A 24,070-nucleotide genomic window follows, 5' to 3' on the forward strand; every position below is an offset into this window, starting at 1 on the left:
CAAAAACTAAAATTTGCGGCAATTTAAAAAAAAAAAAGCCTAAATTTTCGTTAATAATAGATGTGCTGTTTGTCGTATAGTTTGTTTTAAATATTTTTTTAATTTTTTTTTTTTTTAATACATTCATACATGTACTGTGATATAGACGTACATTATATATCGCTACAGAAATTTATAAATGACGTATCGACTGTATTTATTTTTAGTGTTTCCTATTTATAGCACTAGTTCTCCCATTGACATTATTTACGCTCATTTTCCCCCCACATGCACTCTTAATTTAGCTAATATTCGCAGGGATGTAATACCGATTGTGTTTCTAACAGTTCAAACGGTTCATTTGGTTCCAATTGGTCATACATAACTATTTTTTCCATCTGCATTTTCATTTTCTCTAATTTTGCACATGTTATGAAGACAACTCATTTAGTCATTTTTTTTTTTTTTTTTTTTTGGAGTGTATATTTTCATCTTTATTACAAGTTTTAGGAAAATTTTCTGAATTTATTTCATAATCATACAGGATATGACAGATTTTATTTTAATCATATTTCGTACCTAACACATTGGTATTATAATAATTATTTTCGTGCAACTTTTTCGTGTTCCAATTATCATTGTTGACTATTGTGCCAATCTCATCATCGTTCACTCTACGTCCATTCTCATCATCGTCCACTCTACTACTAACCTTATCATCATTGCAGCTATATTATTCCTCGCTAATTCCGGGGAAGTGTTTATGTTTAACATGATTGCTGTTACGAGTGTTAAGCATAGTATCTACATCATTACGATTGTTAATAATATACATGCTCTTTTTGCAAAGTACATTGCTTTTTATATTCTTAATCATGTTATTACAACGTAAATATGCATAATTATTAGCACAAAACTTCCTTTCATCATCATTACCATATGTGTTACTGTCGCAGTTCTCCCTGTTCCTTATATTTACATTGTCCATAATATCTTTTTTAATGTATATTCCTCTTACGATATGTTTATTACTATGCCCATTATTTTTTTTCTGTAACTGTGTATGCCATCCAGTAGACATGAAAATATTCTCTTTACAGTCTACATTACAGATATTACTATCTTTATTACAATTATCGAAATGTCCATTTGAAACGGAATGTCCATCCTTGTATCTCTCCATCAAAGAAGCAACGTTCGTATCGAATGCAGCGGGTGCACCGCTTCCATCCTCTGTAGAATTGAGGCCTTCCTCTTTGGTTTCTTCGTCCTTTAAAACACTTATTCCTAAATAATGCCCTAAATAATTTGTTCCCATATTTTCTCGCCCATTTTTTTCTAAGGGGTTTCTTGCACCAGAAGCGGCACACTGGGATTTATTACGGCTACGACTACTACTGCTACTGCCACTACTGCTATTGCTACTGCTATTGCTACTGCTGCTACTATTGCTGCTACTATTGCTGCTACTATTGCTGCTACTATTACTGCTACTATTACTACTATTACTACTATTACTTCTGCCTGTGCTACCCCTTTTGCCCAAAATTCGCTCTAAACCATCCGCTGTTTGGATATCATAACAGGACCTTTTAATTCCCGCTTGTGCTCTTCCAGTACAATTATTCTCACTAATTAATCCTTTATAATTACCCAGTTCAATTTCTTTCCTTTTCCTTAAAATATTCCTTAATAATTTATATTTCGTATAATGTTTTATTTTCCCTTCATTGCGGTTAACTTGTTTTCCTCGAAATTTTTCACCATCTTTATTTAATTGTAAAACATTATTTTTTAATAAAATTTTATTTTTTTTTTTTGAGCTAAAACTTTTACTGTATATGTTCCTTTGCTTATCATAAATATTATTCCTACAATGAATACGCGTTCTTGTTTGCTCTTTCCTTTTCAAATGGTAAGATGGTGTTCTATTAATGCTTCCACATTTTTTTATTTTTCCTTTCATCTCCTCATATGTAAGAATGTTTACTTGCTTGGTTACCCTTTTTTCAAATTTTCCTGTCCCTTTAATGTTTTCTCTCTCATTAAGTTTGCTTTTATTCTTCCTTTGTTCTTCCCCTTCCACTTCTTCTTTCACTTCCCCGTTCTCTTGACTATCCCTCCCTATAATAGGTTCACCCTCTACTGCTTTGTTGAAAATAATTTTATGAACACCGCACAGTGGTTTTCTATTTTTCAAAAAAAGGTGCATATCTGTATGGACATTTTTATAACCATAATTCAAAATGTTACAACCCGTATGGCAGTTAATCCCATTTGTTATTTTATTTGAATAAGAATATTTACTTGTAATCTTTTGTTCTGCTTTGACATGTAAGAGGTCTTTTTTCTTATTTTCATATATCGTCTCATAGGACTTCTTCCTATAGTTTTCACTTTCACTCCAATTGTTTAAGTTACTGCAGTTTGCGGACCTCCTAATGGAATAGGTATACACTACGAATGTAGACGAGTTCATAACAGTTATACATTCACCTGTTCCTTTGTCTACATTACTCTGAGACAGAATAAAATTCTCATCCTTGTAGTAGAAGAAATTATAAAACCATGTGTTTTCAAATAGGATATTATAATATAAATAATTCATTTTTTTGTTTTTAGCTTTTGACATGTTGAAAGAGCACAGATGAAAACCATAGTTACTTCTACGAGTACTGCTCTTATTACCGGCAGTGGTCCCTCCATGGTTGCTCCCCCTCGTGCTGCCAATGGTGCTACCATTTCTACTTCCTCCTGTGCTACCATTTCTACTTCCACCGGTGCTATCACTTCTACTTCCACTGGTACTCCCTTTCGTTGTGATATAAAACAGATTGTCGAAATTTTGCAGTAGAAATACTTGTACAATATTACTCATATCAATACGCCGCATGCATTCCAAAAGGACCTTCTCATTACCTGTTACCCTTAACCTGAATAAGAAAACATTATTTGGAAAAGAGCACAATAAAATTTTTTTCGACTTATTTAATTTCAGCCCTATTATTTTGTCCCTCCATTCTTCTGTTTTAACCTCGCTATTCGTTTTGCCTGAACAGCCATGAAAAATTTTTTTGTGTATGGAAAAAAGGACTTCACCACAACTTGCCCTGTTACATGCGCTATTAGGAGCACTATTGTGTGTACTATTGCGCATAGCATTACGAGCAGTGCTACTTGCATTGTTACTCTCGTCTTTACTAGCCGTATTACCCATGCGGACAGGCCCTTTCCCTTCGTGAGCAAATTCCCTCTTCTGCACTCGATTAATAATTTTTGCTTTTCCATGAGAAATACTAAAGAAATATAGACTGCCTTTTAAGGTGCCACAAATTAGCATATCATCTGAGTAAAATAAAAAAGCTGTCACGTTAATATTCTTTAACGTTAAAAACTTAAAGGAATAATTATAATTAAATATGCTCATTTTGTACAAACAATTTTCACTATTATAAATGATATGATCATTTTCCAATGAGAAATCATTTATCTTGGAACACTTTTTATAAATGAAACTTAGCTCACTTGTTATTATGTTGTACATAATTATTTCGTTAAAAGTTGTCCCTATTATTAACGTGTACATATCTGATAAGCAACATGAATGTATATATCTCTTTGGATAATTCCTCTTATTTCTCCTCTTCTCAATGTTATCCAACGAGTCATGGTTAAAATAGTCATTCCTACTTCTTTCTTCACAACATAAAAGACTATTCTTTTCTTTTTTATTTTTAATCATACTCCGAAATTTGTGTGCACACATATTATTAACCGTGCAGGTATTTTTGAAAAACCTATGTAACTTAAAAGATCTTGACAACTTCCCTTCTTTCTGCATATTGCAGGAGTCGTCGACATAACTGTCCCAAGAATTGCTACTTAAAAAGGAGGTGCCATTTTTATTTCCTATCTCAAATATATCTACATTTTTATATATAACAAAATTATTCATGTTCATAAAAAATAGAACACCTGAACGGGTCAGAATTAAAATACTATTTTGAAAAATAAAAATGGAAACAATACTATCATTGCAAATTTTTTCTAAATGTACAACTTTGTGGGATTTTAAAAAATCTACGATTATAATTACACCTCTTTCTGTACCTACGACAAAGTACTTTTTGCATTTAGAGCTATGATCTAAACTGTGCATCTTCTTTTTGTTCTCCTCCTTTCGCATGAACTGTTTATAATTTTTTTTTTTTGTCCCAACACATTTCGGCAACTTAAGTATTATGCTAATGTCGTCACCTTCGTTTATGTACAAAACGTTAATAATTTCAATAACGCTAATTTTATCGTTAAAGAAGTCGTTAAATTGATTAGCTATATATTTGTAAAGAGAATCTGGAATACTATCATTCGAAAAATTTTCTGCTCTTGAATAGCTGTTATGAGAGAGGTTATCTTCATTCACCTGTTTATCTGCATGTTCCTTTTTTCCCTCTCCCTCTGTGTATAGCTCTGCATTATCGTTTACAATGATTTGTGCATTAATGTCCATATTCCCATTAGCACACAATTCCGCGCGGTGGTGCGAGAGCAAATTGCTTATAAACAGATCAAACGAAACAAAGGAAAAAAAATGAAGATCTCGCTTCTCTAACAAAGACGAACAATTATTATTCGAAAAGACTTTACACTTAAAGCTTTTACATTTTAACTTTTCATAGAGCACATAATTTTTTATCAGGTACACAAATACATACTCTTTGTTAAATATACATATATTATGATCGATGTCTGTAAATATTTTAAAATTTTTTAAAAATTTGTTCAGCCGATTTTTTCCCCCTTTATTAAATAGCTTTACAAATGTGATATAATAAAAAGAAGCATCCTCAACGTAGTCGTCCTTCTTTTTTTTTTTTATGTACACAAAACCATCAGCGGTTTCCTTGATCTTTTTAAAATATTTCTTTTTAGACAATCTCTTTTTCGTCTCTTCACAAGTGGGTGATGTGTCTATATCTGTTCCACTGAGGCGTAAATTATCATTCGTACTTTCCTTCCTCTTTCTGCTCCATTTGCTACTCCATCTACTGTCCCTCCTTTTTAAATATCTTAAATGTGCATAATTTTTTGTGTACTTTTTCGTAAATCCGTAAGTGCTACTATACACAGTTTTCCATTCTTTCATTACAAACTTCTTTTTTATATTCGCGAGAATATTATTTATGTTTCCATTTTTTATTTTTCCATTTCTCTTTATATAAAAATGGGGTACCCTCTTAACAACATGCACACATTTTTTTTTTAATTGTGCATATTGTTTTTCATGATTATATATCACAGAAAAAACAAATAATATTAATTTATCAGAATAATTGCACAGCAATAAAATATGTGTGTCGTTTAAATACTGTATGTCCGAAAAAAACCTTCTTTTTATTTTTATGGTAATTAAAATTTTAAAATTAGATTTATTCCATAAATATATTTTCATTTTGTTTTTGCTTTCTTCTCCACTCATTATGGTACTACAACTTTCCTTGCACCTGATAATGGTTACCTAAAATGCGCGCAAAAAAAAAAGCATAGGATAAGATAAGAAAGAAAAGATAAGAAAGAAAAGATAAGAAAAAAAAAAGAAAAAAAAAGGTCATATTAATATACTTACCCTTTGCAAAACCTCCTACACTGCACACCCTTTTTTATTCGTGAAACGATACACAAATAAGAGAAAATAAAAACAAAAACGTTAATGAACAATACATTTGTCTACACACATGGAACATGTTAAGAAGTTAAGGACAAATCATAGGAGCATTGGAAGTATTTGGAATATTGGGAGTATTGGAAGCAATATCTACTTCTTTTCTTTTCTTTTCTTTCTTTTTTTTTTTTTTTTAAAGCTGTAAAAATTTTTTTTTATTACTTTATTCGCATGTTCAGAAAAAATAGCTTGACTTCTACTGAACAAATCGTATATAACTATCAAATTATTGAAGGTATAAATAATGTTTTTAAGGGAAAATTTAATGATATTATTTTTTTCTGCATAATAACCATGAATATATTTGGGGCTTAATTTTATTTCATATTTCTCCTCATTATTTAACGAGATTAAATCTACATTTTTCGCACTTGTGTGTAGATTTTGTTTTTCTACTGATAAAATATATGCTCTGTTATGCGTCATCTTTTACCTTATAGCGATATAAATGTACTGATTTACTCTTCATCATTTGTTAATCCTTATCTAATAGGCACAGCATTAATAGTCTTTTGCCAAGGAGAGAGTTGTGCGAATAGTTGAAATTAATACGGGAAAAATTAGTCTTTCGCGTATATCTTTTTGGAGTAGGGGAAAAAAAAAAAAAAAATAAAATAATTGCTCTTATAGCTCTTTCTGTTTTCTTCTTAATTTGTATTTTTTTTTTTTTTTTTTTTTTTTACAAACATGTGTGAAACTTTTACCCTCACTAATGTACGGGGAAGCATTCGCTGAGTGCTTATTTCGTTTTTCCCAAATTTTATCGTTTGTGTGTATTTATGCATATGGGTATGCTTACATGGGTATGATCTTTGTTTTTTATTTGTTCCTTGAATATTCCTTGCGTGTCCTTGCGTGTCCTTGCATGTTCCTTGCATGTTCCTTGCATGTTCGTTCATTTGTTCGTTTGTTCGTTTGTTCATTTGTTCGTTTGTATCTTTTTTTTTTTTTTAAGTCCGTTTCATGCCCGAACTTCTGCATGTTATGCTTTGTTTTTTCTTCTAAAATGTGAAATGGTCTAACTAAAAAATAAGGTGAACATACACATAATACCACATATATATGCATATGTCAACCTGCTCACATGCTATCGAAATATACACGATGCATTTATTGCGCATATGTATATACGTGTATTTCTGTGGTGTAATATTTTTTTTTTTTTTTTTTTTTTTTTTTTTTCCTTTTGCGAAATGTTCTGATGCTACAAAAATGTGGGTAAACTATCATGAGTTTTTCTTTGTTTTTTATTTCTTTTCTTTTTTGTCAATATGTGTGCATGTGAAATGTTCGATAAGGAGAGACAATACCTTTAAAACGGACCTCTTAAAATTTTCAGTCCATCCCCTTCTATTTTACATGTTACATTTTGCATTGTACATGTTACGAATATATTTTTATTAACCATTTTGCAAATTATACAGCGCGCGGAAATACATATCTGCAAAGTGTTCACGAACAGTATATACTGCTTACCAATGTGAGCAGCAATGCACTTTTATGCTACTACAAATAGGATATATATTCACCCACGTAAGCAATGCGTACATACGTAGAACTATTCCCAAAAAGTTCAAGTACATTCACTGATACACCCTTCAATGAAATATTATATGGCACGGTCATGTTATATAGAACATGTATTAATATAATTCTGCACAATGTTCATAATGTGCATATATGGTCATGTTGCATTTTGAATTTATATGACTTCATATAAAAAGAAAAGTAACTCAGAGGTTAAATTTTCGAAAAAACAAAAAAAATCAAAAAATTTTAATACAAAAGTGAAGAGAAACATCCAAATGTGGATCAAGGGGGGCGAGAAAAAAAAAATTAGTCGAATAACAGAAAAAAATCAAACGAATAATAGTAGAATAATAGTAGAATAATAGTAGAATAATGGTAGAATAATGGTAGAATAATGGTAGAATAATGGTAGAATAATGGTAGAATAATGGTAGGGTAGAATAATGGTAGAATAATGGTAGAATAATGGTAGAATAATGGTAGAATAATGGTAGATAATGGTAGAATAATGGTAGAATAATGGTAGAATAATGGTAGAATAATGGTAGAATAATGATAGAATAATGGTAGAATAATGATAGAATAATGGTAGAATAATGATAGAATAATGGTAGAATAATGGTAGAATAATGGTAGAATAATGGTATAACGATAGCGCTTGAATATGGAAAAAAGATATTGGTACACAAGTAAACAGCAAACGAACTTCACCGCTGAAGCGCAGAAAAATAAACGCAAAAAAGTGGATGCCTAAGGACAATCAAAGAATTATCAGAATGGCAGTGAAAAACTGCGTCCTCGTTTTTTAACATTTTGTAGTGTTTACCATTTTTTTCTGCTTTTTTTTCTGTACTTGTAATTTTTTGTCTTTTTTTCTGCTGAGGTGCCCTGCGCGGGTGGGTAGTGGCCCCCCTGGCCTGGAAGATCGCGGAGTGGGTCGGAGGGCCAAAACACGAATCAAGTCTTAACAAGCTGCAACACGTCGGCCAAGAAAGACTGGGAGTTGTGTACTTGCGTACATCCAAGGAGAATGGTAATGTTATACCTTTTGGCTAAATTTTGTATATCTCTGTACTCTTCGTAGGTAGCACCTCCTATGAAAAATATAACCATAGAGTTGACTTTCTTATTTGCATTTGGTTCTATATTTAACAGATTAGTAGTAGTATATATTTGACTATTCAATTTTGATTTAATTAAATCTTCTATTAAATAGTAAATGTACGACTTGTGTAGAGTAAAAACATTGGAAGCTCCTTTTATAGTTCTAGTTATAGTTGTTTTAGCAAAATTTAAAAAAGTTTGTTCTTTAAAAAGTTGATTAATTTTTGTTTGTTCATTAGAATATAGTAGTAAAGCATCAACTAGCAATATTTGATCCTTATCTATATTTCTTTTTGTTAATTCTGTTTTAATTAATTCGATATGCTCCTCATCTTCATATTTTAAAGAGTATAACAAAGATAGCCTCAAAATATCATAGTTTGTATAACTATAATTACGAATAGCATCAATAACTTGTTTGAAATGTTCGCTCTTTTTATGATATATGGCTATGGATTGTTCGATCTCGGAAATAAAAAATAATTGTCTTTTCTCTACTATTTCGGAAAATTTATGTAAAATATTTACGTGTTTTGTAACATTACCTGACAATTTTTTATAGTTAGGATAAACTTCTATAAATTTCTGTATATCATCTATAGATTCAAGGTTCGTTTTTTTCGAAGTTTCTTCTTGATATGCATCTACATAATTTTTTACTGCTTTACCTAAATCGCCAAAATTGTCAAATAAATGATTATTATAAAATTCGTCGTATATACAAGACATAACTATTTGTGTTTCTTCCTTATTACTTTCTAAATTTATTTTATTATTATCTATTCCAATAAGTTCATGTAACATAGCTTGATATGTCCACTGGGTTAGTAATGGAGTGATAGGATCTTCACTCCTATCAATAATTAACATATAACAACAATTCCCTTCTGTTATTGTATTTACATTTTGATTACTCATTATATTGTTCAGTTGATAATTCATTTCATTTACTGGATGGTTTACCATTCTCTGTTTCTCAATTAAATTTTCGTACTTTTCATATGCTTCTAATACCCCCGAAAAGACACATTCATGTTTTAACATCTTCATTTTTAGTAAGTCTATAATATTCTTACAGATGGATGAATGTTTATTATATATAATATCTGGCACCTGTTTAATAGAGCATAAAAGGGAAAACAAACCCTCAACTATTCGATTTACAACTTGGTTCTCAAACAGGATAAAACTGGAGTAACTATGCACATCGTCCTCCATCCCCATGGGATTATCACTACCAGTGGTCATGCTTCCGCTAACTCCAACATTATCCTTGTTGTTGATGGCATAATTTTGGTAAAAGACGGAATTCCCTTCTTCATCCTTCATTTCGTTAAACTCGTCAATGGTGAGCATATCGTATTTATGTAACGCGGCACTGCTGCTATTCGAATTACCATACTTCTTCATACTCTGACTCTTCTTCCTTTTATCACTCAACGAGTCCTTACCACTTTTATATAAAAAGGATGTATAGTCAATGTTAAGGGAAAACAAATTATCATGTAACACATATCCATCAATATAGTATTCCATGATGTTTTTTATTACCTCAAACTCGTCAGCTTTAGCTAACTTTTCAATAAATTTTTCACTTAACACATTAGTAAAAAATAAATAATATTCTAAAAAAATTGGTTTCTTTAATTCTCTCATTAGTTTTAGTATATTAGTATGCGTGGGTCTCAATAAAAATATAGCCTTTAAATGCTTCAAATTTTTTATTTTATAATTTTTAAAATCAAATTTTTCATTTTTATTACTACTATTATTTATATCTTCAAATATGTTACTGTCATTAAAATTAAGGGTTAAAAAAATCTCTTTTTCTAATATATACGAGTGTGAAAAAATAAGAGAAATGATTGTTTTTGTTTCGTCATCTAAAATTAGCACTTTATAACCCTTAACTCGATGGATTATAAGATTTAAGTACTCCTCGTAGATCTGCACGAGGCTCTTGAACATGTACGGGTTGCCCTCCATCTTTCGCGAAGCCTTCCCCTGCTGGGTAACTTACCTATTTTGCAAGAATGACTTTGTTTTGCTGTATTTTGTCAGATTGTTTTTATTTTGCATATCTTGCCAGATTGGCTTTATTTTACTGTACTTTTCTTATTTTTGCTTAATTATATCTATATTTTTGCTTAATTATATCTATATTTATGCTTAATTATTTCTATATTTATGCTTAATTATTTCTATATTTATGCTTAATTATTTCTATATTTATGCTTAATTATTTCTATATTTATGCTTAATTATTTCTATATTTATGCTTAATTATACCTATATTTATGCTTAATTATTTCTCTATTTATGCTTAATTATTTCTATATTTATGCTTAATTTTTTTTTTTTTTTTTTTTTATCATATTTTATCGTATATTGCCTAACTTGTGCAGGTGGAAAATTACAAACAATTTTGAAAATTTACCGAGTTGGCAGGGCGAAAAAAAAAAATACAAAAATATGCGCAAAAAATAAGCTCATATATATAGAAGTTCATATATATTAGAAGTTCATATATATTAGAAGTTCATATATATTAGAAGTTCATATATATTAGAAGCTAACACATATTAGAAGCTAACACATATTAGAAGCTAACACATATTAGAAGCTAACACATATTAGAAGCTAACACATATTAGAAGCTAACACATATTAGAAGCTAACACATATTAGAAGCTAACACATATTAGAAGCTAACACATATTAGAAGCTAACATATATTGGAAGCTAACATATATTGGAAGCTAACACATATTAGATGTTCACATACATTACAAAGCTCGAATAGCCCAAAATATTTTTAACACTAAATCATTTTCATAGCCAAATTACATTGATGGCCAAATTATATTCATGGCCAAATTACATCGATGGCCAAATTACAATGATGGCCAAATTATATTCACTGCCAATTTATATTCACTGCCAATTTATTTGCACAGTCAAACTATTTTCAAAGTTTCTGAAAAAATTTAAGAAATCCTATTTTAACGCTCTCGTTACATGATATGGAAAAATAAAACTCTACATTTTTGTCAATTCAATTTCGTACGTTTTTTGCAATATTTGAACTTGTATCTATTACTGTGTTAATTATGAAATATACTTGGTGCTAATGTATTACTTTTTAAGTCCCTCTGTTCGTTCACTGCTATTTACCGCTCCTTCTGTGCGCAGTTCCACGCGCTTAATTATTAATGAACGAACGTATGTACATACGTGTGTATGTATTATACATTTTATATTGTACAATTATGGAGGCAATTACTATATGTACGTATTATTGAACTTTTTCATTTTTTTTTTTTTTTTGTTTTTCTTTTCTATTCCCCCACCTTGTTTACATATCCCTTATTAACGATTAACAGAAAAATAAATGATAAAATTTCGTTAGTATACAAATCTGCTACCGGTCGCACTTCAAAAAGTACATGCTACATGTTGACTTTTTTTTTTTTTTTTTTTTTTTGTAGCTATAGTTATATCATTTTATATATTTTTTTACGGCAATATGGCATACATTTTGAAAAAAAAGGATGGAAAAGAAAAAAAAAAATCTAGTACAATATACCCTTTCAATTTAGCATAGATTATTTCCCCCTTCTTTGACAAAATTTGTATATTTTTTATTTTTTCGTTAAAAAGTATACCAAAACATACGGGAAAACAATGTAACTTAGGCATACGCATGGCTGTTTGCATTACGTGCGTACATGTTTTCCTGCTTGTTTTTCTTACCGTTTATCAAGTGGCCTCAAATATACGAGATAATTACGTACCAGTTAGCAAAAAAATATGCAATTATTTTTACGTGAACAAAGGATGGGTCCAGTTGCCCAATCGTTTGGCTCTTTCCCCGTTAATATAAAATACGAAACAATGTATTTTCTAACTTGTTCGTAGTGTAAAAAAAAAAAAAAAAAAAATATATATATATATATATATATATATATATATATATATATATATATATATATATTATCTTACAAACCTTTATATAATAGCCCCTATATTTACTTCTTCCCCAGTAACAACATTACGGTTAAAACTCCAGCAAAAGTTTGATCGTAAGAAAGACAGAAAAAAATGCTTTCATATAATATGAACATGTGAACGCTGTAAGTACTAATATTATCATTTACCAGAATGAGCTACAACAAAATGAGGCAAAAAAAAAAAAAAAAAAAAAAAAAAAGGCTTAGCAAATTCAGTAGAAGGCCCATTTTACACGTGTAGCACATATACAGGTGTGCAAACATCCAATAGAAAAACGGGGCATTATATCCATCAAGAGTGTAATTATATGTTGTTGGATGGAATAATGTATGCTAAACTAACTGCATAATATATGTTACAAGTTGCCTTGAAATAAAACTACATCAATAAGGTAAGGTGTGCCTTTAATGCTATATTCATATACAATATCAACCTTATTACTTTTTATTACTTCTTTCACACAATGTAAAACATTTTTTTGAATATCCGAATTAGTGGCAACAGTTAGACCCTTAACTCCATAATCTTGATATAATAAAGATTTTAAAATATACAAATATTTGATATTCACATGGTGTAATAAATTAGTGCGACTACCCAATATGTGTGTGGTCAGAATGAGATGGTATAATGTATGCAAAGCTATGAGTAGCATTGAGTAGAAATTATATGTGAGTGCCCCTTTAAATCGAAAATTACTATTTATGCCCATTTTGTGTATATGTTTTACAAGAGTAAATATATATGTTAATATAAGAATCATATTGTTGAACAGGTACAGTTGACTTATTGATGTTAATATAAAAAGGAGGTGCACTAAAATAGGTAAGTGCATTTTTATTTCATCCATTTTATTTGTAAAAATTATAGTAAAACAATTACACAAAATTTCTTTATCGTATATTCCCATTTTGTTTAAATAAGACACAATACTCAGAATATTCTTGACATTTAATTTTTTCATATTTAATCTTTTATATATTAAATAAAATATAGACTTATCATATATATTTAATCTTGAGTAACTAATATATATACCACATAACAACCTAGCATCGAATGAATTCTCTTCCATTAATATCTTAGTTTTTATTAATTTTATTAGTTTTACATTTAGATCATAACACTGAATGTCATCTGTGAAACTCATGTAGTTGAGAAGGGATCCTAAACAAATTATGTTAAAATTTCCCTTGTCAGATTTTTTACATTTCCTTTCTTCATCATCTTCTTCTTCTTCTTCTTCTTTTTTTTTTTTTTTTTTATTTTCCCCAATTTTTACCCCTTCCTCGCTCTTGTTGTTATACTGCCTTGAAATTATTTTAATAATTATTTCTATCAATTTTTTATTTATATTTCTGTAATATATCAATCCATTCACAATTTTTGTCATATTCACGGGCAGCAAGTTTTTTAATATTTCCTCATCAAGTACGCTTCTCTTCATGTTCCTTAGAAAAGCCCTCCATACATAAAAGGTAAACATTTTTTTTTTTCCTCCCCCCTCCCCTTTCCCCGGCTGCTTATCACGTATTGGTGTTATAGAGTGTCGTTCATCTAACGTGTCTGCCACGTTTGGTGCATCTACCACTACGCTTCGTGTACTGATCCTACTGCTTAAACCCCCCGAGAGTGGCATTCCCTTATCCATTTTTTCAAAAAAGTATCTTCTTAAAATATCCTCCTCCAGTGTAACCCTCTCTACATAATTAGCAAAATAAAAGCTAACGAAATATGTATCATAGCAATAATTTATTTTTGAAAAAACATTTAGAATATTGCTTAACACTACCAAGTCGATTCTTTTACACTTAGAAAGGAGGAAGGTTATTATATACAACATCCTCAAATTCGTTATTTTGTGTTCGTAGCATATGTTCAACAAATGACTTAACTTTTTTAGCAATCCGTACATAGCATTATCTTCATTACATTTTAGGAAGTCTTTCTTTGAATTTTCCTTACCAATTAATTCGTTTTTTAAAGTCAAGTCATTTTTTTTTTTCCTTTTCAAATCATTCACGTGCTCTTCCTTTTCACTCGTTTTGTATGTATCCTTTGGGTGGATATTGCTCGAGCAACTAGACCATTCCCCCTCATGGTTAATCTTATCACTACATAAAATATGCTTATTTTTCCTTCTTTCCATTGACTTCCCCTCATCTGCTTCGAACATTTTGAAGACGCATCTTTCAACTAAATTATCGATGTGCGGCAACAGCGATAGAATAATTTTTTTAACAAGAATCCCTTGATTTTTCGATTTATCGTTGGTTCCATCGTCACTTCGAAGGTCAATAATGATATCAGTTTTAGCATTTGTTTTACCCTTCTTATTTATGTCCTTTTCTGGCACGTTCTCTATTTCTTTCCACTTCTTTTTCTGTATGTCCATCCATCTTTTTGCTTCTCCTAGACTTTCACTCGTGCGGATTACTTTTCTCTGATAGAAGGACAACGAATGCGCAAACTTGATAAAATCTTCTAAGTGTAACACATCATCCTGTTCTATTCCATCAGTACTAGTAAACACATAGGAAAAGTTACAAGCGTTGGGAGGCATAGACTTATTTATATTACAAACACTTTGATGTAAAGATGCTCTCATATCGATAAAATAATAACATGACTGATTTTCATGTATGTTATGTATCTGGTTAAACAAAAAATGATTCAGTTCCAAGTAGTTAATAATTGTTATATTATCTAATTTGAAAAAAGGAGAACAAATAAATGCCATCATAGAATTTTCAAAATTATCAACAATAATACTATGCAATTTTTCAGTATATAAAATGGTTAAGCTGTAGAGTAATGACATACAACTTTTCCAAAGATATATATCCTTTACTCTTTCTTCATTCTTTATATCCTTTGCACAGAAGATGAGGATATTTTTTATAAAATCAGTGTATAATGAGCTCAATCTGCAACTGTTAACTTTATCTTTACTCTTCAACATGCTCTCATTGAGGTTCACTATATGGTACAGCAACTTGGCGGCATCTCTCAGGTGAAGGCATTGACTCTCCAGCTCTACAACACCACTACCTCTGTGTATACTGCTTGCCTTACAACCGACCATTCCATCAATACTCCAACGCCTGACCATGCTCCTGCTCCTACTCACCCTCCTGCTCACTAATGTGTCCAACCTTTCAGTACACCCCAACATAGATCTGTTAAACTCTGACAGACGGAATGAAAACTTCTTAACAAATCTCTCCAATGGATTATCGGTGAAAAGGAAAGGATCTATTTTGTACAGTCTAAATAATGTAATAGTCAATTCATTTATTTCCTTCAATTTTAAGAAAAAAAATAATTTGTATATTAAACGCATCAGTGACTGAAGCACATGCTTACATAAAATAGGTATCTCCTTAAAATATGTACTGCTCTTACCAGTGGATATTTCATCAGGGTTCATATAATACCCAGAACAAACATAAAAGAATGATAATACAGTATCATTGTTTACTTGTTCCATTATTTTCTTATTAACTAGGTCACTGTGATATACATATTTTAGAAAAAATGCCTTAAAGAGATTCTTCTTCTTCACCTTTTCATTCAGTACGAGCATATCATGTAAGCTCATTTGGTTTACCAAAGCTGTAATAGATGCAACTTCCTCCTCTACGTGTCGTTGCATTGCTCCTTCGAAGGAGAGCCTCTCACTACAACTGGCTCCTTTACTACGACTAAATTCTTTACTACTGACCGGTTCTTTACTACTGACCGGTTCTTTACTACTGACCGGTTCTTTACTACTGACCGGTTCTTTACTACTGACCGGTTCTTTACTACTGACCGGTTCTTTACTACTGATCGGTTCTTTACTACTGACCGGTTCTTTACTACTGATCGGTTCTTTACTACTGATCGGTTCTTTACTACTGATCGGTTCTTTACTGCTGATCGCTTCTTCATTATTGATCGCATCTTCACTACGCCACTCCTTTCCTGCTGCAACATCTGTAATGCTTCCCTGATCCACTAAAAATGATGCTTCCCCTCCGAAGGCATTTTCATTCCTCTTCTTTCCATTATATGACGTCGAGAACTTACTAAAACATGTTAGACCAGATTCAGTTAACTCATATCTCGGGTAAGAGTTACCACCATGTAGATGAAGAATTAACTCCTTTCGTAGTATTTCTAAATCTATTAAAAATGTTTTCTGTTCATTTGTTTGTATTGTGCTATAGGTATATACCCCCTTTGAAGTACTCACAAAATGACGACTACTTTCTGTATATATAAAATTGCATAGATTTATATTTTTTTTTTTTTTTTTTTGTTTTATTATTATTCCTACTGGTGCTGAAGATAATATGTATTTCACTAATTTCATGTTATTGTTGATGCTCTATTCATTTTTAACCAAGCCTCTAACTGATGGACGTTGTTCGAAAACTTTTTATTTTCACCTCTCATCGGAATTGCAAAAGGAGGAGTTATAAGTCTTTTATGTGGGTGGGAATGTTTTACATGATACATGAGTTGTTTGTAACGAGCGTTGACTGAAGGCACTAATGCATGGGGGAAACAAAAAAAAAAAAAAAAAAAAAAAAAGGCCCAAAAAATGACAAAAAAAAAGATCAAATTATTATCAAAAAATATCCAAAAAAGGAAAAATATTATCAAAGAACAGCCAAAAAAGGAAAAATATTATCAAAGAACAGCCAAAAAAAAAGGTAAAAAATTTGCACCTTCCATAACTGAACCGTTGAATACCTCTCCCCTTATAGCAGCATTTGCACTGTTAACCTTATTATCATTATTTTTTTATTTTTTTTTTTTTGTAATCGAAATAAGTGTTACGCGTATGCCTTTTTTCATTTTAACTTCTTCATTTTTCCCATCAACAAGCTGTACAAAAGTGACCTTTGCTCATATAATGTAATAGCATTATCCCTCTGTTTTGCATTTTTTATGCTCTTTTTTTTTTTTTTTTTTTTTTTTTTTTTCCAAAACATTCCTCATTGTACATTTTTTGTTTCTTGATAGATACTTAGTTTTTTAAAACGCACCTATAAAGTTCTCTTTTAAAAATTATTCTTTTTTTATCTTTTCATCTTAATAAGATTGTGCTAAAATACTTATAAGTTACCTTTTTCCCCTTACTTTTTAGGTTTTATTAAATTATCACGTTGGTTAAGAAGAAACCGTAAAAGAACCATAAACAGTCAAGTGTGTTTGTGGGTTGAGTAAGTATATACATGAATACATATGTTTACTTATGTAGATATATAGTGTATACACAGCACTCAAACTAATCGCATAACAGCCATGGCAAACAGTGCAAGGAAAAAGAAGAAAAAGAAAGAGGTTACTATCGAAACCATTCAAAAAGAATACTCACCAGTATTAAGAAAGAAAAAAACAGATATATATATCGCATCTAACAAACCTATTAATATTTACTATCAACAAATTTTAAAAACGTTGAATAGTAAAACAAAAAAAGTGGAACACCTAATTGAAGGGGATATCAAAAAGGCTAACAGTTGTGCTATTCCTTCAAACGATCAAATCTGTATATATGCTGTTGGAACTAATATCTTGAGAGCATCTTACCTAGTGCAAGATATAGTTAATTTTTACTACAACTTTTTACATAACATTCGAAACGGGGCTAACGTAAACGTGCCTAATGTAAACTCGGCTTATGTAAACGTGCCTAATGTAAACTCGGCTTATGTAAACGTGCCTAATGTAAACTCGGCTAATGTAAACTCGGCTAATGTAAACTCGGCTAATGTAAACTCGGCTAATGTAAACATTTCTAACAAGGGTAAAAGAAAAAAATCTGTCGACGTTACATCCCACATTGATATTAAGGTTAATAGTAAAACTCTACTTATGAACGACAATGTAATTACAAATAAATTTTCCATCAAGGAGGATTTCTCAGATGACGACTATGCTGATGTAATCAATTTTGCCAAGCAACCCTACAACCCCACACTACATAAGTACATCGAGGTTAGTCAAGCTCCTTCTCCTGTTCCCTACTAACGCAAATGCATAACAGATACATACAAGCTTCATACATATACATATACACCATCCCTGCAATGTGCTTTTCTACTCAAATTTTAACCAATATGCCTGTACATATATAAAATAATATGCGTGTTTATAGCACTACCCTTTTTTCTTACCATTTGAAGGAGGGAGGGGTGCATATCATGGTGAAGAAGGAGTTGCGAACTACTTTTTATTTGCTTATGACTGGTTTTTTGACCCATTTGTTTTGTTCTGTTTTTGCGTTTTACTCTCTACTGCCTATTACGCACTTTTTACCTTTCACTTTTTACCTTTCACTTTTTACCTTTTACTTTTTTTATTTTTACTTTTTTTTTTTTTCAGCGAAGTAAAGAAAGGAGAGTGACGGTAGTCGCCATTTCGATAAAAAAGAAGAGCGGCAGTTGAACATTTTTTTTTTTTTTTTTTTTTTATAAACACTTTAAAATACTTTTTTGTAAATAAATAATTTTTTTACTTTATTGTTTTATTATTTCAGTATTTTATTTTTTTTCTGCATATTTTTATGCATATTTCATTTTTAAAAAAAGCAAGGTAGAAAAGTTCCAAAAAAGTGGGAGTCGTTCTCGATGTATATACTTACGAACATACGCATACGCCTGCATTTGTACAAAAACGACTGAACAAATGTTAGCATCAAGCATATAAAACGCTGTTTTTCTTACCTCTTTTTTTAATTTGATAAAAGTTTAAAGTATATACCATACTTCATCAGTTTTTTGTGTGCATATGCTATATATATATATATATGTGCAGCTGCAAAAATATTGCAGTTTTAAAAAAAAATAGTTGTAGTGAGGCTTAAAAAAAAATTGCTTACACTGAGGAGTGTCCTTAACCCACACAGCAATTTGCACTCGCGTTCGTACGTGCACGTATGTGTAAGTATGCGTATGTATTTGTACGTATATATTGATATGTGTGTATGTATTTGTACGTATATATTGATATGTGTGTATGTATTTGTACGTATATATTGATATGTGTATATGTATTTATACGTATATATTGATACGTGTATATGTATTTATACGTATATATTGATACGTGTATATGTATTTATACGTATATATTGATACGTGTATATGTATTTATACGTATATATTGATACGTGTATATGTATTTGTACGTATATACCGGTATGTGTGCATGTATTTATACGTATATATTGATACGTGTATATGTATTTGTACGTATATACCGGTGTGTGGGCATGTATTTATACGTATATATTGATACGTGTATATGTATTTATACGTATATATTGATACGTGTATATGTATTTGTACGTATATACCGGTATGTGTGCATGTATTTGTACGTATGCATTGGTATGTATGTGCTCACGCCTCTTCACATGTACACCTGCTTTTACGAACGGAGGAACGTCTTCCCAAGAATATGTTGTCAATTAGCTAGCTAAAAAAAAAAAAAAAGTAGATAGCTAGATAGTAGGTACATAATAATTGTATACAAATTTCAAGCATATGGACGATGGTAAAGGAAGAAACGGAATTGCATGGACAAGCACAATAAGAACAGGAAGAAGTAGAGGGAGTTAGAATAAGCGCAACTCGAGCTAATAACGTACACCCTTCCGTAAAAAATACAAGCGAGTAAATACACACCCATGCGTCCGAATAGCTGTGTGTACATATACACTTGGGCATAGGTATTTGTTTTACTAGCAGGATTGAGCTTACCCCTAATCTACATATCTTACGTGCTCCCCCGTTGATGAATCTTCAGAAAGAAATAATAAAATTGGTGGACCACAAAAAGTATTTGAAAAATGTAAAAAAACGAAGTAGGTATTTTTTTTTTTTTTTTTTTAAAAGAGAAGTTAAAAAGTTGCTCTTCGAAAAGATGCTGAACAGGAATGGTAAGCCCGACAGTAGGTTAGAAAGGAAGTATATAAATCGATATGATCTTACGGCATGTGGGGGAAGTATTTCCCACTCACCCCATACTATCCCGGAACGTAGCAGCACGCCAATATTATCATGTGAACTATTTCGAAACAAGGACAACCAGAAAAGCTGTTCATACCTCCTTAAAAGTGCAGTACTAAATCTGAACCACATAATTTATCTGTTAGGAAGGAACAATAATATTTATGTCGAACTAGCACAATACATTTCATACGAGCTGCAATATTTAGAGCAATGTTCAAAATGTAACATGGATAGAAGTAACAAACTTAATGAGGGTAGCAAATATAACATGATGAATGCGCACAACAACAGTTCATGCATTTCTGTATCTCTGACGGACCTCATATATGTATTTAACTTTTATATTTATATGAAATATTATTGTTTCCATTTTTTTATCATAATTTTAAGATTAATCGAAAAGGCTAGTGATATATCAAACATTAACCATAAGATGATCATTCGTTTTTTAGAGTCGTGTATAAAATTGAAAAACGAAATAAATAAGAGTATGAATAATACATGTAAAAGAAAATATTTCAACAAGAGATACCAAAGGTGGTTTTATTATCGTTTTCCTTCTAGCTATTGTTTTCTTTTCATTCGAAATAGTATTTTTAAAAAAAAATGGACCCTTTCAATTCATTCCCTCTCACCTATTATGAGGGGGGATAATTATTCCAGGAAATCATTCAATTCAGCATTATCTTCGTCTCCCAGGTCCACTATATCTAGCGCTATCACTACTTCTTCCACTGCAACCCTGTGTACACATAACATTCTTCCTCATTTGAGAAGTGAAATAAAAAAAAAAAGGTGCATGCACTTTGTACTACAAAAAAGGAAGTGCTACATAAATACCACTTATGCAAAGTACAGGAAAAGAAAACATAATGAAATGATGAACACTTGTAATGAACTCCTGCACAGATGTACAACACTTTTTTTCAATAGACATATCGATGTGAATCTCATTATGAGCTATGTAAAAATGGCTACAAAATGGTGCAAATGTGTGAGAAGCGCTTCCAGAACAAGTGGCTGTACTAGCAGTGGTGCGGACGCACAAGAACGCTGGGATAGGTTAACCTCAGCAGTGGAGCAATGCCTTAAGAAGAACTGCGCATACTTCCACACAGACGAAGTAGTAGGCATGATAAACTTTTTGATGGAAGAAAAATACAATAGTAAAGAACTAAAAGATCCTATTAAACATATATGCAGGAAGTTTTGTGTTGACTGTAGAAGGAACAAGAGTAGTGAGTATTACAGTGTAAAAGAGATTAGAGATATCGTTTCACTCCTTGCAAAGAGAAAACATTTTGATGAAAATTTTTTAACATGCGCATCGAGGTACATTATAGATAACATGGATACTATAAATTCAAACAATTTAACCCAGATTGTTATTAACATGTACAGAATTTTAAAATATAATAAGAACGAACTGTTGTATGAAATATTGAATAGGTACAACCCCCCAGATACGCGTAAGAGTAGGAAATATACTATTGTAAATTCCTTCTTTTTAGAAAAAACTAAAATGAAATACAGAAAAAAGGGGATACGTCAATTAGATAGAAGCAATAAGAAAATGTGTATTAGATGGGGGAATAGCTTGAACAGTTTTAGCTACTCAATGAATTGTGATAACAAAGAAAAAGATGTAGAGGATAACAAGAAAAATGCTATAAATTTTAGAAAAATTAGAAATTTCGATAAAGTAAAAATAAAAAAATTGCTTCAGTTCATCAAGGTACTAATAGACAACAATATATATATTGACAGCAGGTGGTCAGAATATTTCTTCTCACTAATTAAGAATAAATATGTTTTTATAAAAACAAAAAATTATCATCTACTCTGTTTTGCATTACTTCATATAGAATTAAAAAAAAATATAACAAAATTTTTTCACCCATATAGTAAATATAATATCTACAGTACATATTCATTTGTACAAATTGTATCTACAAATAATTTATCATCTTTAATTCAAATTACTCTACTATTTAGCTTTTACATGCACAAGCAAGGTACTACTTTATTCTTTGCCTTACTTTTTAACATTCTTCGTAAATTTTGTAAAAGAAGTAAAGGAATACTTACAGGTATGCATGACTGGAGGGGCTCTAACTGTGCAAATGGGGAAATTGTTTTCCCTCATTCATCAACATCGTACATCCAGGATGACCACATCATTGAAACTTATTCCCAAAGTGCATATTCACATGATATGAAAATATACGAGAAAAACAAAAACAACAAATATCAGAAAAAAAAAGAAAAAAAAAAAAAATTCGAGTTTATGAACAAAATTGATAAAGTTAAAATACCCTCGTGTGATCTACTCGAATGGAATGTCCCACATAACAGGGTTGCACATGAAAACGTTTTGCAAATTCAAAAGCAAATACAGTATGAATTGCATCAATTGCATGAACTGCAAAAGGATGAGCCCATGCAATGCCATCAAGGGTGGGATGGAATCGTCCAAAGGGGGGGGGAATTATCCCTAATAGGGGCATCAAGTGAAAGCAGGAGCAGTGATTCTATTTTGAATGAACATAGACACTTTCGAAAAAATGGTTCTTCCCTTGAGCCTTGTGGATTTGCAGAGGAGAAGAACGTCAAAGGAGGCAGCTTCAAACGTACTGGAAATGCTAGAAGTAGAGAAATTGCTAACTGTGGGAACGATAACACGTATAGCCTTTCCCATATAGCAGATATCGCCTTTCCCGATGGAAATGTAAACAGAGGAGATACAAATGTGGAAACGGCTTTCTATAAAAGTAAAAAAGAGAAAGTTTTCTCTACAGAGTGCAATGGAAAGTACGATAGCGATTACTTTGATCAACTAAACAACTCGAGAAATGTACTTCTCATTATTAACAATTTGTTTTTTCATATCAAAATGGGCTACAATGGTGGAAGTAGTAGTGGGGGAAGCGGTATCAGTAGTAGTAGTACTGATGTGAACAGTTGCTTATTAAAAAGCGAAAACACACAAAGCTGCAGTGCAAATTTTACTTTGGAACAGCTGACCATTAGACAGTTGTTGCTCTTGTATGAGGCATACACGTTATGCTGCTCGTATATTGATCATTCCTTGAAAACGATCAAAATTATGAACAACGACAAGAATGCTATTTCGTCCAAATTCCACAAGCAGGTGGCATCCGTTGTAGCGCAGCTTGTAACTACTTAAAAAGAGAAGGAAAAAAAAAAAATAAAGCAAAGAAAATAAAATAAAGCAGAGAAAATAAAGCAAAGAAAATAAAATAAAGCAGAGAAAATAAAGCAAAGAAAATAAAATAAAGCAGAGAAAATAAAGCAAAGAAAATAAAATAAAGCAGAGAAAATAAAGCAAAGAAAATAAAGCAAAGAAAATAAAGCAAAAGAAAGAAAAAGATAAATCACCTCCTTTACGTTTAATTCATTTTGCACATTTAGACGAGCACATCTGTCAAGTGATACTACAATTTTGCATCAGGTCCCTCTCTATTTGTTGCTTCTACCATTTTTTACATATCGTATCTTTTTCATTTTCATTTTGCAGAGTTCTAAAAGTGAAGTAATAAACGAGCTCGTTCATCATCCCTTTCAAGTGGACATTTGCATAAGGAGGAAGTTTCCCTGACCATATTTTTTTTTTTTTTTTTTTGTTTTTTAAATCTAAGTTTTTGCAGTATATATGTTTTCTTTGATATTGAAGCGGAAAGGTGGCGATTTGAAG

The 24,070-nt window shown here is 31.1% G+C and overlaps 5 protein-coding genes across 5 annotated transcripts; 2 read left to right on the forward strand and 3 right to left on the reverse strand.

Annotated features, from left to right (window-relative positions):
• Nucleotides 1-712: 712 nt before the first annotated feature.
• On the reverse strand, nucleotides 713-6,127 carry PmUG01_04015900 (conserved Plasmodium protein, unknown function; the record flags this gene model as incomplete). The annotated part of the gene is made up of 2 exons (XM_029003152.1): nucleotides 713-5,497; nucleotides 5,864-6,127. The coding sequence occupies 2 exons, from the start codon at nucleotides 6,125-6,127 to the stop codon at nucleotides 713-715; spliced, it is 5,049 nt and encodes a 1,682-aa protein (XP_028859614.1).
• Nucleotides 6,128-8,188: 2,061 nt separating this feature from the next.
• Nucleotides 8,189-10,321, reverse strand: VPS45 (vacuolar protein sorting-associated protein 45, putative; the record flags this gene model as incomplete). The annotated part of the gene is made up of 1 exon (XM_029003153.1): nucleotides 8,189-10,321. The coding sequence occupies one exon, from the start codon at nucleotides 10,319-10,321 to the stop codon at nucleotides 8,189-8,191; it is 2,133 nt and encodes a 710-aa protein (XP_028859615.1).
• Nucleotides 10,322-12,701: 2,380 nt separating this feature from the next.
• PmUG01_04016100 (conserved Plasmodium protein, unknown function) lies at nucleotides 12,702-16,703 on the reverse strand (the record flags this gene model as incomplete). The annotated part of the gene is made up of 1 exon (XM_029003154.1): nucleotides 12,702-16,703. One exon carries the CDS (start codon nucleotides 16,701-16,703, stop codon nucleotides 12,702-12,704), a length of 4,002 nt encoding a protein of 1,333 aa, XP_028859616.1.
• Nucleotides 16,704-17,641: 938 nt separating this feature from the next.
• On the forward strand, nucleotides 17,642-18,787 carry PmUG01_04016200 (conserved Plasmodium protein, unknown function; the record flags this gene model as incomplete). Its single annotated transcript, XM_029003155.1, has 2 exons — nucleotides 17,642-18,337; nucleotides 18,725-18,787. 2 exons carry the CDS (start codon nucleotides 17,642-17,644, stop codon nucleotides 18,785-18,787), a joined length of 759 nt encoding a protein of 252 aa, XP_028859617.1.
• A 1,479-nt stretch (nucleotides 18,788-20,266) lies between these two features.
• On the forward strand, nucleotides 20,267-23,974 carry PmUG01_04016300 (conserved Plasmodium protein, unknown function; the record flags this gene model as incomplete). The annotated part of the gene is made up of 2 exons (XM_029003157.1): nucleotides 20,267-23,530; nucleotides 23,894-23,974. 2 exons carry the CDS (start codon nucleotides 20,267-20,269, stop codon nucleotides 23,972-23,974), a joined length of 3,345 nt encoding a protein of 1,114 aa, XP_028859618.1.
• Nucleotides 23,975-24,070: the final 96 nt, after the last annotated feature.

This window comes from Plasmodium malariae (assembly GCF_900090045.1).
Source record: "Plasmodium malariae genome assembly, chromosome: 4".
Taxonomy (NCBI): Eukaryota; Apicomplexa; class Aconoidasida; order Haemosporida; family Plasmodiidae; genus Plasmodium; species Plasmodium malariae.